Source organism: Colossoma macropomum, unplaced genomic scaffold, assembly GCF_904425465.1.
Source record: "Colossoma macropomum unplaced genomic scaffold, Colossoma_macropomum, whole genome shotgun sequence".
Lineage (NCBI taxonomy): Eukaryota > Metazoa > Chordata > Actinopteri > Characiformes > Serrasalmidae > Colossoma > Colossoma macropomum.
In genome coordinates, this window is record NW_023494805.1 from 42,800,680 (window position 1) to 42,820,215 (window position 19,536).

The following is a 19,536-nucleotide window of genomic DNA, read 5'->3' on the forward strand; positions in this document are numbered from 1 at the left end:
TAGGCCAGCAGCATTTTATTTCTTTATGAAGAAGAGACTGGACATACAGTCAGTGGTGTTCATTTGGTCCAGTATTGTGGTAAATTGTTCTTACATGGACGTTGTTGTATTTAGAATGGTTATGTTGCTTTTATATGCACATTTGATTTATTTAGGGTTTGTTAAATTAAACCTCCAGTACTAATTTTCTGCACAAAAAGCATAAACTCAATGTTATTGCACTATTGTTTACAGAATATTACAAGTATTGTAATACAAAAGTAATACTACAAATGTATTGCCTATTTTTTTTAATGTTTATGCAAACAAAAAGTGCATATTGCTGCCAAATCTATTTGTGTTGATATAAAAGTTGGTGAAACGAGTTTCAGTTTGTGTATCAGTATTTATTTATTTATTTATTTAACTTTTCAACACATTTGAACAATATCGCGATAATACCGATAATTGTGATAAATTTGGTCATGATAATCGTGATATGAAATTTTAATACCGTTTCATCTCTAACTCAAAGAACCCTTTGCATGATTAAAGGGTTCTCTGCATCATGAAAGGGTTTTTCTGATTGATGGAGAATGTGCCATAGATGGTTCTATATAGAACCTTTTTTAAAAGATTCTATATAGCTCTCAAAAGGGTTCTTCTGTTGTTACAAGCTTGATATCGTCACAATTCTTAAGAAGTTATTTAAAGAATAACAAGTTCTTTTGGACATATATGTACATGAAATATAAAGATATGGGCACTTCCCCCACAATTCCCAAGTATCAGGTGGACTGGTGTAAAGCGCCGCCACTGGACTCTGCAGCCGTGGAAACATTCTGTGTAGTGATGAATCAGCTTCTCTATCTGTCAGTCTGATGGACGAGTCTGGGTTTGGCGAATGCCAGGAGAACGTTACCTGCCTGACTCCAGAAGAGTGGAAGCTGTTAGAGCTGCAAAGGGGGACCAGCTCCATATTAATGCCTATGGATTTAGAATGGGAGTCATAAAAGCTCCTGCAGATGTGATGTGTAGGTGTCCCAATACTTTTGTCCATATAGTGTATCAGTGCTACTGGAATACTGTATCAAGCTATCTATCGATAAAAATAAATCTAAAAGGATAAAAGGATTTGCAGGCCAGTACTGTGAGACCTGGGACTGTTTCTATGAAGCTGTATTGATTAATTACAGTAAGATCCAGCTGAAAAGCTGCTTGCAAGGCCTGCCATATAACCCACATCCAGAAAATAAGACGTAATGTAAATGCAGAATCTATGACGTTTCAGAATTTCAGGTTTACATTTAAAGGGGGAAAAGCAAAAATCCACTGAAACTTGTGTAGCCGTTTGGATCATCGTTCACCCAGGTATCATCCCAGAGCTTGGTGTAGATCCGATCTCCCTCCTCCAGAGTCAGAACAATCCCATTGCTGGCGTTGCCGTTGGTTACTGGCTTCCAAGTAAACACAGAGCACTGCCTCTCATCATTTTTGTACAGGCTGACAGCCATTTTGGTGCCAGGGTGACAGAAAGCGTAAAACCTGAAAAAGTAAACTCCTTTAATCGGAGCAGTGAAAATCCCTGAAAAAGAGAGAGAGACAACAGTGATTCTACAAGAAAGGGTTAAAGGGGAGCCATAAATTTTTCAAATTTCTGCATGATTAAGTGGTCAAGATGTAAACAGAGTCATTCAGAGTGGTTTGGTGTGAAACGCTCCGTTCTAGATAAACTTACCGAGTCAGAACTGTTCACAGTGGTGGTGATAGGAACCAGACGTCCACCTCTAAAAGCTCCCTCACAGAAAGTTACTACATGAAATGGTTATGAATTCACTGCCTGATGACTGAGACGCTGTTTTATGATAGTTTAGAGAACTTAAACTCCATTCATGGTGGAGGGATACATGCAGGGCGCTGTGAGGCAAAATAGTCCCCAAAGGAAACTTATTATTTCAGATTTTCCACTATTTTCCATCATCAACATTCCATATAAACTCAGAAGACTCGTGTAGGTTCACTGGTGGTTCTGGATAGTAAATAAAATGTCTATATCTGTGTTGTAGTCATGGCGACCCCTGGGTCCTATCACCACCACTGTAAAGACATCTGAACTGTTTCACACCAAACCACTCTGTTATGCACAAATCATGAAAATATAGAACACAGAACACATGTCAGATGTTGAAAGTGAGACATTTTACCATTTCATGAGAAACATTAACTCATTTAGAACTTGATGGCAGCAACGCATCTCAGAAAAGTTGGGACAGGGCCGTGTCTACCATTGAGTAGCATCTGAGTTTTGGGAGAGGAATGTTGTCCTGTCTGATGTACGATTCTAGCTGCTCGACAATACTGGGTCTTCTTTGGGTCTTCTCTGCTGGATTTTTCATGATGTGCCAAATGTTTCCTATTGGTGAAAGGTCTGGACTGCAGGCAGGTCAGTTCAGCACCTGGACTCTTCTTCTGTGAAGCCATGCTGTTGTGATGGATGCAGTATGTGGTCTATTGTCTTGCTGAAATAATCAAGGCCTTCCCTGAAAGAGACGCTGTCCTGATGGGAGCATATGTTGTTCTAAAACCTCTGTATACTGTTCAGCATTGACAGAGCCTTCCCAGATGTGTTAGCTGCCCACGCCATAGGCACTAATGCAGCCCCAGACCATCAGAGATACAGGCTTTTGAACTGCATACTGATAACAAGCTGGACGGCCCTTCTCCTCTTGATTCTGCAGGACACGATATCCATGGTTTCCAAAAAGAATTTCAAATTTTGATTCATCTGACCACAGAACAGTTTTCCATTTTTGCCTCAGTCCGTTTTAAATGAGCTTTGGCCCAGAGAAGACGGCAGTGTTTCTGGATCGTGTTGATGTGGTTTCTTCTTTGCATGATACAGCTTTAACTTGCATTTGTGGATTGCATGGACAAATGTGTGCACAGACAATGATTTCCGGAAGTGTTTCTGAGCCCATGCAGTGATTTCCAGTAAAGAATCCTGCCTGTTTTTAATGCAGCGCTGCCTGAGGGCCCGAAGATCACGAGTGGCCAATACTGACCGTCTGCCTTGTCCCTTGTGTACAGGGATTTCTCCAGATTCACTGAACCTTTTGATATTATATACTGTAGATGGTAGGATTTCCAAAGTCTTTTACAAAGAATTTTACATTGGGGAATATTTTTCTGAAATTGTTCCACAATTTTTAGACACAGTTTTTCTGCCCTATGCTTCTGAGAGACTCTGCCTCTCCAAAATGCTCTTTTTGTAATCAGTCACGTGACTTAGTCACAAATTGGTCCTCCAGCTGTTTTTATTAGTACCACTTACTTTTCCAGCCTTTTGTTGCCCAGAACCAACTTTTCTGAGATGCGTTGCTGCCATCAAGTTCTAAATGAGTTAATATTTTTCATGAAATGGTAAAATGTCTCACTTTCACCATCTGTGTTCTGTGTTCTATTGTGAATAAAATGTGGTTCTATGAGATTTACAAATCCTTGCATTCTGTTTTTATTTACATTTATTTACATTTTACACAGCGTCCCAACTTTTTTGGAATTGGGGTTGTGTGTGTATATGTATACAAATATACATACATTTTTTCATTATTACTATTCATAGTTAGCATTACTGCCACTGAGTGCTGATTGGATAGCATTATTGATTCTGAGTACTGATTGGTTGGTGAGCTGATCAGCTCATTGGTTGACTGATTGACCTTCCTGATACTAATTCCCGTTTACTGTACCTGTATTTGAGTCGTAGCCGTTTCCATAGTTGCTGAAGACTTTTTTGTAGATCAGTGGTGACGGCACAGGGTTCATGGGTCCAGTGTGTCCCTCTCCAGAGGCCAACAGTGATGCAGAAAAGGCGACCTTTTTCTCTGGGAACATATATACATACATATATATTTATACATACATACATACATACATATACTTGTACATAGATAGAATGACAATAAAGCCTCTTGACTCACTTAGAAAATCAACACTGTAATGTGTAAATTGACAGGGAGGAGATGTTCAAACTTTTGCATACAATTAAATATAAATACATTTGTAGACTTTTACCTTTTTCCTTCTCCAGCGTTTCTTCCACATTTTTCAGTCTCTTCTCTAAATCCTGCAGTTTTTCCACTTCTGTAATAATGTTCACAGTTGGCACCGTTAAACACATAGTCTGACTCATTAGTAACCAAATTACAAAGGGATGTCACAATTATTAAAATCAATTACTCAATTAAAAAAGATCAGTGAAAGCTTACATTCTAGATGAATCATCGTAGAGATTGGCTTACAATTTAAATGATAATCAGATAATCCACAGGTCATTCTGAAGCTGTGTTCAGCAGTGTCTACATTAGGACTAAAATCCTTTTACTCTGAGTGACTCTAAACCTTAATTATGATTATTTTATTAAAACTAATGATTAAACATTCCATTTTGTCTCTACCAAAACAATAACTCTACCAAACTGTACCAAATGTTTCAGTCATGACTGTTTCGGTGACAATTTCAGCTCATTTTGAGCTCAGAAACCAGGGGTGGACAGTAACTGAGTAAATGTAGTTCGTTACTGTACTTAAGTAGTTTTTTCGTGTATCTTTACTGAAGTTTTTCCATTTTGGGCAACTTTTTACTTTCACTCCACTACATTTCAGAGTCAAATATCACTTTTTACTCCACTACATTATGAGAAATCTGTCGTTCCTTTTGGTTTATGAGTGTATAAAAACGTAACATGTCAAAACAAAAGAAGCACAAAGCAAGAACACCAATCAGGGCACAGCGGTCACTTTGTTTTGACCTGTTGGACAGAAATATGTACACATACATACATACGTACATATGCAGTTGAGACTGACGTGTCTTTTTTCTGAATTTATACAAACACAAAAATACATTTATTTCCTGAACACAGAGCAGCATAAAACATTTTAACACTGCTGTTATATTTTAAGAGCTTTTGAACTCGAGTTATAGGAGTTTAAAACGGCGCCTCATATCTGTTCATGACGTCAGTGAGCGCGAACAGCTTCAGAATAGCTTTATTATCATGACTTTGAGGTACAGTATTGCTAAAGCATCTCAACAGAAGAAGTGAACAACAAAAACAGTAATGAAAACAGAATAAGATAAAAGAACCAGCATAAATAATAACCATATTAATTATTATAATCACAATATTACAGTATTATTATTATCACTGTTTATAAATTATAATCATACTAATTAGTAAAATAATTTGCAATGTTGGGGGTCAGTGGAGTGGGGGTATGAAGGGTGGGGGTATGAACGGGCTGTTACCCGCTGTCTCTCAGGCGGTGGCATGTAGTTACGTGTTTGGCAGCCAGGGGGGCTGTGAGCTGTGAGCCCCTCTCCAAGGAATATTCGTAATTTCTCCAATTCTGTACATTTTTCAAAATTTGTTGAATTTGTTTGTGTAAATTTCCCTTGTCTGTATTTTTCACAGTGAAGCAGAAAGTGCAGCTCTGTCTCGACCTCACCTGTCAGACAGTGACCACACCGCCTCTCTTATCTGGGCAGCCAGGACTTTTTATACCTTCCCCGTTCTGTGGCCAGGCTGTGGTCACCGAGTCTGTACCTGGTCAGGATCTGTCTCTGCTGTGGTCACTGAGTCTGTACTTGGTCAGGATCTGTCTCTGCTGTGGTCACTGAGTCTGTACTTGGTCAGGATCTGTCTCTGCTCTGTATCTCTGACAGTCAGGAGATACTCCTCCAGTTCATACTCTGTTTTCAGGGCCTGATAATGTTCTAATTTACTCTGAGTGTTCATTTCTTTACCCCAGTGTTCCAGATGGTCACTCTGACTGTTTCTGATGGTGTGATTGATGTTTAGTCTGGGCTGTAAAGCAGTGCTGAGCGAGGCTGCTGTGTGTTAGCAGCTGTTAGTGGGTTAATAAGCCTCAGAACCAGCTGACTGAGGGAGCTCTGCTCAGGGTTCAGTTCTTGGGTCTGTAGCGCCTTAAACTGCAGCGTTTCTCTGGGACTCGTCTTCAGGTGCACTTAAGCTCCCGGACGCAGTAACGATGAGGCCGAGGTAAGTGTACTGCATCGTGTGCTCCAGGGCGGTGCTGCCCAGAGTGAACCGGTACCTGTGTTCCTGACACCTGGGCCTTTTCTGGAAGATCATAACTTTTGTCTTCTTCAGGTTTACTGCCAGGGCCCAGTTCTGGCAGTACTGCTCCAGCAGGTCCAGGTGCTGCTGTAGCCCCTCTGCACTTGGAGACAGCAGCACCAGGTCGTCTGTGTAGAGCAGGAACTTCACCTCCTCGTCCTGGAGAGCGAGTCCAGGAGCTGCAGACTGTTCCAGCTCATTAATGTAGATGTTGAACAGTGTTGGACTCAGGCTGCAGCCCTGCCTCACTCAGTTAAGTTTTAATTACACAAAACTTAACTTACTAACGGCTTGCTGTCTCTCCTATCTTCGCTATGAGCTGATGACTGTCCTCCCCGCCTGACGGAAAATCCTCTCTTTCACACTCACCCACTCACTCACTCTCTCTCTCTCTCTCTCTCTCTCTATATATATATATATATATATATATATCATTCTCTGTGCGCATGCGCGGGCGTGAGCGGTAGAGTGAGCGGAGTGCGGTTACGGCAAGCTAAGAGGGTCAGAACTCGCCAGGCTTTTGACGGCGTATAAAGCGCGCGCTGTGTTTAAAAGCGGCGCTTAAGGGTTTTCTTTTCGCCGTCAGGTAAACGCGAGGCGCTTAGTTAGCGCCACCACGCGTCTCATAAGCAGAAACGACCTGAATTTACAGACCCCCTCCTTCCCCAACAGGTTCAGCCCTGGCTTTAGACTGGTTTACCCAGTTCGAAACTCAGCGATAGCCAGGAGAACAATGTTTTTTCAGTGGTTCTTTAGTAAAGAAAAGGGTTCTAAAAAGAACCATGAACACTCAATTACAGGGTTCTTTATGCACCTTGCTTGTGTACAATTTACCATGAGACTGTAGCTCATTGGTCACGTGGTGAGAAACTGACCAATGATGTATGGAGGAGAGGGGCAGATACACTGTAGAGCAACAGACGGTCTACAGTCTGTAACTGTGCACCTCCATAGTGGAGCTATAAGGTAGGTGTTTCTAATAAAGTGGCCAGTTAGTGAAAGCACAAGGTGGGTGTTTCTAATAAAGTTGTCAGTTAATGAAAGCACAAGGGGGTGTTTCTAATAAAGTGGCCAGTGAGTGGAAGCACAAGGTGGGTGTTTCTAATAAAGTGGCCAGTTAGTGAAAGCACAAGGGGGTGTTTCTAATAAAGTGGCCAGTGAGTGGAAGCACAAGGTGGGTGTTTCTAATAAAGTGGCCAGTGAGTGGAAGCACAAGGTTGGTGTTTCTAATAAAGTGGCCAGTTAGTGGAAGCACAAGGGGGTGTTTCTAATAAAGTGGCCAGTGAGTGGAAGCACAAGGTGGGTGTTTCTAATAAAGTGGCCAGTTAGTGAAAGCACAAGGGGGTGTTTCTAATAAAGTGGCCAGTGAGTGGAAGCACAGGGTGGGTGTTTCTAGTAGCCACATAGTAGAAGTAAAAGGTAGGTTGTTTCTAAATAAAGAAACAGAAAGATGGCCATTAAATGCTCAGATGATTTTTAGCTAGTATATGAGACTTTATTACCAGATTCTGAGAAATATTTTTTAAATCCTGCCGTAAGACCCACATGCACAAATTATAATATAATGTAAATGCTGTCATATAATGTAAATGCTGAATCTATGATGTTTCAGAATTTCAGGTTTACGTTTAAAGAGAGAAAAGCAAAAATCCACTGAAACTTGTGTAGCCAGCTGGATCATCGAACACCCAGCTGTCCTCCCAGAGCTTGGTGTAGACCTGATCTCCCTTCTCCAGAGTGAGGACAGTCCCGTTGCTGGCGTTGTCGTTGTGCTCAGGCTTCCAATGATACACAGAGCACTGCACCTCATCATTTTTGTACAGGCTGACAGCCATTTTCCTGCCACCCTGACAGTGAGCGTAAAACCTGAAAAAGTAAACTCCTTTAATCGGAGCAGTGAAAATCCCTGAAAAAGAGAGAGAGCCAACAGTGATCCTACAAGGAAGGGTTAAAGGGTAGCTCAATTAATCTTTCAAGTTTCTGCATAATTAAGTGGTTAAGATGTAAACAGAGCAGAGGTGGCACCTCACCTCCAAAAGTGGTGGGGCAAAACAAATTGTTTTAGAAAAAAAAACCACAACAATAAAAACAAAAACAGCTGGCTGAGTGACACAATGCAATTAGGCCACTGACTAAAACTGCCATTCATATCAAGCTAAGAACATGTCTTTATAAACCTACTCAGAAGTGGGTAGTGACTAGTTACATTTACTCAAATACATGTACTTCAGTAAATTACTGGTGGACTTTTACTCTCCTGGGTATTTTTCAGATCATATTACTTTTACATCAACTAAGGTGAGTAAAGGAATCTTATTTTATTCTTTCATATTTAGATACTAATTCTATTTTTGTGTTTAATTTCAGTTTGTTTTGATGGTGGCAAGATTTGTACTCCTTTGTGATTGGTTACATCTCTGACTTTGGAGCTTCTGTAAGTTAAATAAAAAATCCCAAAAGAAAAGAACAGAGCTGCACAGTCTTTATTTCCTATGCTGATAAATGCTGGATGTACTAAGTAGGTTCACTGCAGGACTCAGGCATCTTTTGTATTTCTACTCAAGTTGTTGTTGGGAAGGCACTTTTACTTAATTATTTTATGCAAGTATCAATATTTTCACTTTAATTTAGATCTATTTAATATATATTAATATATTTAGATTAATATTAATTTAGACTAATCTACCCACCTCTGACCCTGATCATGAACAGTGTCTGTGTTAGTTTTGATGCTGCTTCAGTAGCTGCAGCCTCAGACAGTAGTATTTGTTAGCTAGCATCTATAAGGAACATCTGGACGTTTTCACACCCAGTTCATTTTCTAAAGAGCCACCACATTTTGATTTTGTGATGTTTTATCTTTTTTCTTCGGTTCAGATGGTGGACTGTAAGGGCTAAAGTGGACTAAATTACACACGTGGCTGTTTATTTATTGATCAGAAGTTTTGCAGGGATGCAGGCGCTCTGCTACTCTCACATTTACTAGCACGAAAACAGAAAAACAGAAAATAAAGACAAATTCATCTTTGTGAATACCAATTTAAGCTTAATCGATGAGGTCACTGATGACTACAGTCCATAATTAATCACATATCATTATTGTATTGCTTGTCTTTCGTTACTTACAGCAGCTTGCAGAGCAGGAAGGAGCGCTTGCATCCCTACAAAACCTCTGATCAATAAACAAACACTCGTGTGTGAGCGTTCATAAAGAGCGCAGTGTTAAAGCAGCAGGTTGTGCAGACAGTACAGAGAAAGTGTTCTGGTGCTCTGGTGATGAATTCCGTCGTGAATTAGCGCAGTTCAGTTGTTTGGTGCTGCCTGAATGTGGGTGGAGTTTCGCACGTCAAAACTAAAGATAAAGTTCGGCAGGTCCGCACCATTCAAGGCAGGTCTGAAAGCACCTCCCAGCTGAAATGGAGATCCTGAGTTTTACTCTGCCTGATCAGCGCTTTATGCAGTTTAAGGAAAGTGGAGGTTTTTATGTCGCACCCTCAACTCAAAAAGTAGTGGGGTGTGGCCGCTGTACTTTGAAAAGTGGGTGGGAAAATGCCTGCTCACCACCGTGGTTCTGGCAGCCCTGAAACAGAGTCATTCAGAGTGGTTTGGTGTGAAACGCTCTGTTCTAGATAAACTTACCGAGTCAGAACTGTTCACAGTGGTGGTGATAGGAACCAGACGTCCACCTCTAAAAGCTCCTCACAGAAAGTTCCTACATGAAATGGTTATGAATTCACTGCCCGATGTCTGAGACGTTGTTTTATTATAGTTTTGAGCAGATTTTGGCCTTAAAATTCATTCATGGTGGAGGGATACATAATATGCAGGGCGCTGTGAGGCAAAATAGTCCCCCAAAGAAAACTTAATTATTTCAGATTTTCCACTATTTTCCATTATCAACATTCCATATGAACTCAGAGGACCCGTGTAGGTTCACTGGTGGTTCTGGATAGTAAATAAAATGTCTATATTTGTGTTGTAGTCATGGCGACCCCTGGTTCCTATCACCACCACTGTAAAGACACCTGAACTGTTTCACACCAAACCACTCTGTTATGCACAAATCATAAAAAATGGTGAAATTCCCTTTTAAGGGTGAACACAAGCCAAAATACTGGTAAAGCTGACACGCCAATCAAACAGTGATTAATGCGAAATGATCAGGAGGCTGATATGTGACAGAAGTCAAAACATAAGTGAGAAAGACAACAACATATAGTTTACGGCCAGCCAAGCTTTTCTTGTGTGTGTATATTAACATTACTGCCACTGAGTGTTGATTGGTTAGCATTATTGATACTTAGTGCTGATTGGTTGGTGAGCTGATCAGCTCATTGACTAAATGATTGACCTTCCTGATACTAATTCCCGTTTACTGTACCTGTATTTGGGTCGTAGCCGTTTCCGTAGTTGCTGGAGACTTTTTTGTAGATCAGTGGTGACGGCACAGGGTTCATGGGTCCAGTGTGTCCCTCTCCAGAGGCCAACAGTGATGCAGAAAAGGCGACCTTTTTCTCTGGGAATATATACATATATATAGATATAAATATATGATTTAGAGAGCCTTTTTGCTTTAAGGAGGAAATCAGCAGGATTATGAGGTTCCAATCAGAACATTGATATTCAGCTTCATGTGATGTCATCTGCTTGAATAGTCATTTTGTTGAAAATATCTGTAGTAATCCCCTGCACTGCCCCTCAAATACTTTATATTTTAATTTTATTTCCAAATATGACCAATCAGGTTGAATTTTAAATGAATAACATTTAAACTGCAGAATAATTGACATGTTACTCCATTTGGGATGTTTTTTCTTTTTCACTGGAGTTAGAGAAGGTCAAAAAGAAATGGTCCAAAATTACAAGTTAATGTTTTTTTCCTTCTCTTGTAAGGACACAACATTTTGTGGAACCTACATTAAACTCAACGTAATAAATAGAAAACACACATTCAAATTTGCAGAAAAATGTCATATTTAAGTGTGTTCTCTGTAGAGGATATGTTAACTTACAGTACACGCACACACCTTCTAAGCCGCTTCTCCTTCTGGGTCGCGGGTTAACTTATAATATATAAATATAAATACATATATAGACTTTTACCTTTGTCCTTCTTCAGCTCCTCCAGCGTTGCTTCCATAGTTTTCTGTCTCTTCTCTAAATCCTGCAGTTTTCCCACTTCTGTAATAATGTTCACATTTGGCACAATTAAACACGTAGTCTGACTCATTAGTAACCAAATCACAAAGGGATGTCACAATTATTGGATTAAAATAAATTACTCAATTAAAAAAGATCTTATATTCTAGATGAATCAACTTAGAGATTGGCTTACAATTTGAGTGATAATCAGATAATCCACAGGTGATTATGAAACTGTGTTCAGCAGTGTCTACATTAGGACTAAGATCACTTTTGTATGTGTCACTGAAAGAGAGGAAACCCACACCAGCAGGATCTCACCAATGCATACTGTCATATGCAAATGTTTGGGCACCCCAGTCAAATTCCATGTTGCTGATTTTCTAAGTATAAAGCGCAGAAATAGGGGGCATTAAAAAAATGGACACTAGAAATGGTCACATACGAAGCTGTGCACAGTAGCTTTGCAGTGATGGGATGTTCTTGAACACATACAGCTGCATCGACTGTAGCTGTAGATGTTTTAATAGATCATTTTAACCATGTTTGTTGTCTGCTGATTACAGTTTATGCATGATTCTACTGAACTGGTTCAAAGTCAGAGTTGAGACTTTAGACTAAAATCCTTTTACTCTGAGTGACTAAAAATTAATTATGATAATTTTATTAAAACTAATGATTAAACATTCCATTTTGTCTCTACCAAAACAATCATAGCTCTACCAAACTGTACCAAATGTTTCAGTCGTGACTGTTTCAGTGACAATTTCAGCTCATTTTGAGCTCAGAAACCAGGGGTGGACAGTAACTGAGTAAATGTAATTGGTTTCTGTACTTAAGTAGTTTTTTCGTGTATCTTTACTGAAGTTTTTCAATTTTGGGTGACTTTTCACTTTCACTCCACCACATTTCAGAGTCAAATATCTCCACTACATTATGAGAAATCTGTCGTTCCTTTTGGTTTATGTGTGTATAAAAACATAACATGTCAAAACGAAAGAAGCACAAAGCAAGAACACCAATCAGGGCACAGCGGTCACTTTGTTTTGAGCTTGTTTGACCTGTTGGTCATACCGACCCAGTGCAGCACACGGTTCAACATCAGTGCAGCAGCGTAAAATTTTGGGAGAGTCTATTCGACATAAATGATGAATTAACCTAACTTTGTGTAAACAGACCACAATATAGAAACATGTACTCATATGCAGTTGAGACTGACGTGTCTTTATTCTGAATTTATACAAACACTATTTCATCCATCCATCCATCCATCATCTAAATCGCGGTGGGGTGCTGGAGCCCATCCCAGCAGTCATTGGGCGGAAGGCAGGATACACCCTGGACAGGTCGCCAGTCCATCGCAGGGCAAAACACTATTTCATTTTATAATAAATTAGTTTTGGCTGGTTTATATTAATTAATTAATGACATTCTATTAAAAGACTGGTTTACCAAGAGAGACACTGGAGTATCTTAAAATGAGTTAATAAAGTGAGAGTCTTGTTACAAAAAAAAGAGCCATAATTAATCTTTCAGTACTTTTACTTTTGATACTTAAGTACATTTGAAGGCAAATCCTTTAGTACTTTTACTCAAGTGGAGGTCTAAAGGGAGGAACTTCTACTTTTACTGCAGTCATATTTTACCTTGGGTGTCTCTACTTTAACTCAAGTACATGGTTTGAGTACTTTGTCCACCACTGGCTGAAACTCAGCAGTTCATGACCTGCAAACACAGCTTTGAACAGCAGAAAATATGACGATTCTTAAGTGTGATCACTGTAAAAAAAACATTGAAAAACAATGCTAAACTCCTCCCAATATAAAGCCCCTATAAATGATGATTTTATATATATTTAGTTTATCACTGTCTCTGTTAGTGTCTTGGGGTTAAACATAATCCTTGTAAGTATCTAATTTAAATAATCTGTTAAACACACACATATAATGAACACTCTGTATATTAACCTAATATGCAAAACATTGTGATCTGGGTTTTTAAATGGAAACTAGGCTGAGTTTAATAATCCATAATTATGAAGTCATCCCTCAGTGTGAGCTCAGACAGGCTAAGAGAGAGTCTGATTACCTCTGATTTCTCTCCTCAGCTCCTCCATCATATCTGTGAACTGAGTCGCGATGCTGTCCAGCTTTTGCTCCATGCTGCGTTCGTCCTGCTGACCGCTACGCCTGAGAGGAATTACCGGAAAGCAGCTTCCTGAGTTCTGCTCTGGGCGGTGGTCTCTTGTGAAGATAAGATCAGGAAGCTAAAAAATGTCATGTCAGTTTGTTGCACTACTAACTCGCTAATATCTCTCCATAAACAGACTTACAAACTGTTTGCCTCCCTTTTGTTCTCTCTCTCCTTCAATCTTCGCTATGAGCTCATCTCTCTCTCTCTCTCTCTCTCTCTCTCTCTCTCTCCCTCCTATGAGCTCATGACTGTCCTCCCAGCCTGATCCTGGCACGATAGAGTCCAATTGCAATGGAAGGCGTTTCCTTAAAACAAGAACGCCCACATCAGGAACGCCCACCTATCATTCATTGGCTGATATGTCTGCAAAATGGCTTCTCTCATTGGTGGATATGACTCAATGGGGAAAACACATCAATATTTCTAAAGACGTTACTAATACTAAATTAATATTGTTTCTACATATTTACATAATAAGTATTTGGCATTTAAAAACAAATATGCGTGAATCTGTAGCCTCTGGTGATTTGTAGAGTTCTGTCTGCGGTTTTGTGATCCCTGACTTGAACTTGCGGTCTGAATGTCTTTCATAACAGCAGCAGTCAGCAGTGTTTTCAGCAGTACTGCGCAACCTGCTCCATAGCAGCCCCAGATAGCACATTTGATAAGGCCCAAACTTACCACATGGAATGATGGCACAGATGTGGGCCAGATGCGGTTGCCAGAACCCAGCCTGTTTACTGCCATTACAGGGCCACATCTCAGGCACCTTTAAACCACCAGTACCAGAACTGACCAGGGGTGTAAAGAGTACTGAAAATCCCTACTCAAGTACAAGTACTGTTACTATAGTGATAATTTACTCAAGTAAAAGTATTAGTAATTAAAATTACTCAAGTAAGAGTAAACGAGTAGTTCTTAAAAAACTACTCAAGTACTGAGTTACTTAGTTACTTTTTCATATTTCCGCTGTCACAACCTGAACATATTTCTGAGCTACTCGGCTACATCACTGGAAATAATCTGTACAGAAAAACACTAAAGCTAAAGCTCTGAGAGCTGAGACTGATCACAGTCCGCTCTGCTAGAGCACATCTACACACCTGTCTGTGAGCTGTGTAAGGAACAAGGTTCACATTAAACTGCATGCATTTCATGGTTAGATGATTATATAAGACGTCCTAGTTTATCTGTTTCCAGTAAAGTAGTTTAGAATCCCTGAAAGACGGTGCAGAGGTTGTGAAAACTGACTCAAAATTATGAGTAAATTGCTTAATTAATGATGTAATTTTAGTGAGACCTGCTGCCCATCAGCTCCCTGGCTTACGTTAACAGGTGTGAACCTCTACAGACAGTAAACACATTCACAGCCTTCACACTGTATATTTTCACTGATATCAGTTCAGAACATTTACACCATTAAAATCAGCAGCGACATCAGCAACTTAACCAGCTTTGATTTTACTGTAATGTATTTCACTCATCATGCTGATCATACAGAATCAGACATTATTATCGCATTAGACAGTTAAACAGCCGTTAAAGACAAAGACCATGGCAGAAAGAGAGAGAGAGGGTGGAGGAAGAGGGAAAGAGAGAGGGAGAGAGGAAGAGGGAAAAAGGGGAGGTAACTGGGAGCGGGAGTCTGTCAATCATTTTTTGCATCAACCAATTAAATAACTGCTCTTGGCCGTCAATCACATTTTGCCTTGGCCAACCGCAAATTAGAACGAGCTGTCCGTCATTTTTTGCATTAGCCAATCTAAGGGTCTGTCTGCAGACCTGCACCGCCAGCCTGTTAACGAATCACGAACTGATGGACAACAAGAGCTACACTGAATGTACATTAACGTTGTCATAGTGATAATAAGGTAATTAAATATGGAAACTTTCAAAAGAAAACCACGACGATAAAACAATGTCGGGTTCATTCGCAGAAAAACAAACAGGCTGCAGAAACTGATGAAAGCCAGGCTGAAGACGATCAGAACCGTCAGGAATAAAACCTGATGGTTTTGCTTCCTAACGGGAATTGGCTCGGTGGCTTTAGGAAACGAACAACTGTAACTGTATATGGAATCAGTCCCAGAACAGCTGATTAAACGATTTGAATCCTTTACACTGTGATATCAACCCAGAGCACCATTAGCGACTACTGAAAACCACCAGGAACCGACAGACACTTTGTTCTATGCCTTTTTTAACAGGGGGGTACATTAAATGTAATCCTCTAGCTGTGTAATGGGCGAAAATGGATTAAGTGATGCTGTCGCTAAGCAGAAGCAGCCAAACAGTAACGTGTAATCTAGATGTTGTGAGAAGGAGAATACTGCAGACCCGAGACCTAAAATCATCATAAGCACAAAACACTGAAGGCAAGCAGTTCCATTAGGAACCGAGTGGCTATGAAATCACTTTTTGTGAACAAGCAAAGTTTAGGTGGAATCAGTGTTTGAATAAACTCAGAAAAAGACACGCCGGTCAGAACTGCACATATTTCTATACTGTGTTCATGTGTTTACCCACAAAGTCAGGAGGAACATGTTCTATCAGTTCACTGATGCTTTGTGTGAGATGGTCAGTCAGTGTTTGGATGAACTCCGTTCTGCTTTACCTGCCAAAGAGACCTAAGCATGTAAGCATGTACACATAAGACAAACGGAACGACAGATTTCACGCAATGTAGTGGAGTGAAAAATGAGATATGTGACTTTTAAATGTAGTGGAGTGAAAGAAAAAAGTGAAACAATAGTTATAATAATGTCTTGGTCTGAACTAAGAAATTAGGTGATATTAAAGGCAACTTCAAAGCTTTAAACTATCTTTCAACTATCTTTTAAAGACTGGTTTACCAAGAGAGACACTGGAGTATTTTCACCTAAAATTAGTTAATGAAGCGAGTCTTGTTACAAAAATGATAATAGAACATCAGATCCATAATTAATCTTTTAGTACTTTTACTTTCATACTTAAGTACATTTGAAGGTGAATACTTTTGTACTTTTACTCCAGTGGAGGTCTAAAGGGAGGAGCTTCTACTTTTACTGCATTAATATTTTACCCTGGGTGTCTCTACTTTAACTCAAGTACATGTTCAGTGTACTTCGTCCACCACTGATTTTGTGTTTACTTTTCAGCTCCCCAAGACAAAAAGTTCAAACAGTCTGGTTCAGATTTAGGGTTAATTACTGCTGCTAGGACAGAGGGTCTCAATCTAGTACCTGCTGACCCTCAGCCAGTCCATATTTACTCCATTATAGTTCTGCAATAACATGACACTCCACACACCATCAGTGTTTTAATACCAAAAGGCCTGTTATAATAACAATATCATATTTTTGTCCATATAGTGAACAGGTGAATTACCTGAGTTATGGTTAATGTCCACTAGATGGTGCTGGTGCTCTAATTCTGAGGTGACCAACACTGGGCTCTTATCTTTAATACCCTCAAGCTGCATTCTCTCAAGGCCTAGAAGACTGCTGGGATTTTAATGATGTTTTAAAGTTTTAGTTCATTTTTATTGATTAGAATTATGTTTAAATTTAAACTCTGAAAGTACTGCAGTACTACTTTTATTTCAGTATTATGTTTTGTTTAAAAACAAAAGGGTTCTCAAAACGCCCAACAGAACATGATCCAATCAGGATTGTTCTCTCTGTGGTATCTAGGTAGATAACCTGCTCTCTCATTGGTCAGGACTTCAGGAGCTGGACTGAAAGCCTTACACATTAGATTAACTATCAAAATAATTAGGAATTCACAGTGGAACCAACCAATCACAACAGATACATCACTGACTGAGCTGTAGTCTAAGCAGTGTTCCGGGTAGTTGTTAGGAATGGAAAACAGCGGCAGCTGCTCTACACTCCACTACACCACTACAGGATTCTTTAGTTAAAAAATGGCTCTATATAGAACCATGAAAACTCAAAGAACTCGTTGCATGGTGAAATGGTTCTTCAAAATGATGAAGAACCTTTTTTAAGAGTGTATGTCAGGACTCTTTACTGAGTCACTGAAAAATTGATACATATAAGCTCAGATATACGATAATGTCTGTTGCAAGATTCAAGTGTCTGTATTAATCTAGAGCGTTCATGTGAATTCGCAGATAGCTTAGCGCTAACATACTAATAAAATCTCATGGAGGTGCTAGCAGACATTAGCCTAGCTGTAGAAATGTTTTGGGTTTTTTTTTATTAAAACTTTATTGATATTAGTTTTTTAATATCAATTCTTTCTGGACATTCATTTCATTAAAATATCATTCTGGATATTAATTTAATTATAGATTTTTATTAAGGATATTAACTTGATTATAAAATTTATTCAGGACATTAATTTTATTCTAGCATTTTATTCTGGATATCAATTTTATTAGAACTTCATTCTATGAATTTACACAGATTACACATTTATCTGCAACCGAATAGGATTAATTATTTTAAAAATTCTATAGATGTAGCATCGTGAAGATTTATAATGTATATGTACACTTTAAAACACACTTCCTCACTCTCCACTGACTATCTCACTCGGCTCTTTCACTCCTGAGGAGTCTGTAAAATGTGTGTGTGATGTAAAAAGATGAAACTTCAGTCGTAGATGAGTTTTCATGACAAAAAACAAGACAGAAATGTAGTAAAACAGCTTGAAAACCACTGATGTGACCTAAGAATTGTCTGGGCGTGGCCTAATATTCTAATGAGCAGGCTTGATTGACAGCCCTTAGTCCAACACTCCCAGACTGCTAAAGCACCAAAGAACTAAATACACCAGCGCGAGTGAAGCAAGTAGTGAAACAAGCTCTACATATACAGGTGATACTGTAGACCCCGCTGTGTCCACTCACGAAAAACATCACCCAGCTTTCATATGGAGAACCTTAAAGAATGTTCTAATTCACTGAACTGCTGGATACGGCACGGCTGGCTGACTGAATGGATAGACGAATGGACGTTCTTGATAGCTGAGTCATGCATGTTAGGTTAGCTTTTGCTTGGTGGTTAGCTTTCTCTCTGTATGTTTTTCCACTCGATCACACACGCTGTGTGGGCGGGGCAAACCACATCAGCCTTGTGATTGGTGAGGACCTTGTTTATGTATGTGACCCAAGACTAGGACTATATATCGAGGGAATAAAATTTGGGCAAAATACGTTGGCCTTGACAACGTGCTCATCCTAAGATACTCATGTTTCTTCATCGCCTGCTCTATGGTGGTTTTCCTGTTTGAGTCACAGCACCGCTGTTCCCGCCCTCACTGCTGCATCACGGAACGCCGCTCCTGTCAAAATCTTTTAAAGTTCTTTAAAGAAGGAACCAGAAACTTTGAGTTCAGTTTTTCATTTACTAGAGCTGGAGATGCTTCACCGCCGGCTCCTGATGAGTTTGGGTTGTTTCTTTAACATTTGTATCGCTCGCTCAGCTGCCGTTCGCTGCTCTGCTGGTGCCGCCGAATCCTCGCCGGCACGCAGTGAACCTCAGGATATGTTGGCTGGTGAAGGATCCACCCACTGGATCCTTCATTGCCGTGGAAAAGAAGGACACATTTCTCAGCCGCATGTGAAAGAGCCTTCAAAATAGGACATGTTTTGTTTTGCGGAGACTGAAACTGAGAACCCGGCTTAATGAGGCAGGGAGGGGACGTCGCCAGAGCAGCGTCAGCTTAGGCGAGAGGGGTGGACCCATTACCCTGCATACACAGTGGCAGCAACACGACACGACAAAGCGGCCAGAGGTCATTCATTTTCAGTGAGAGCTGGCGATTTCTGGCAAAAGGAGGCGGCACGAACTTTGGCGACGCGACAAAGTTGAGCAGAGTTTGAAGCAAGCAAGGAGCGAAGCGATGTGGTGACTGCTATTAGGAATTGAGCTGGAGCCGGTCTCTGATTGAGCACTGAGCCAGAGCCGGCTTATGAGGAGCCTGGCCACTTTCTATTTCCCCCATTATATCAAAAACAGGACTGCAAAACAGCAGAGTGAGTCGTCATTGAATGGGAGTGAATGGAGCTCAACGGCTAAAAACAAAAAGTTAAAATAGTTTCTAATTACTGACAGAGAACTTTCCTTTAATT

General features: G+C 40.0%; 1 protein-coding gene across 1 annotated transcript; it reads right to left on the minus strand.

Moving 5' to 3' along the window:
• Nucleotides 1-1,194: 1,194 nt before the first annotated feature.
• Nucleotides 1,195-13,664, minus strand: LOC118826279 (complement C1q tumor necrosis factor-related protein 3-like). Its single transcript, XM_036597207.1, has 7 exons — nt 13,597-13,664; nt 13,353-13,507; nt 11,226-11,303; nt 10,504-10,638; nt 4,054-4,122; nt 3,729-3,863; nt 1,195-1,564 (listed from the first exon to the last, which is right to left on the minus strand). The coding sequence occupies exons 2-7, from the start codon at nt 13,423-13,425 to the stop codon at nt 1,287-1,289; spliced, it is 768 nt and encodes a 255-aa protein (XP_036453100.1). The 5' UTR covers nt 13,426-13,507; nt 13,597-13,664; the 3' UTR covers nt 1,195-1,286.
• Nucleotides 13,665-19,536: the final 5,872 nt, after the last annotated feature.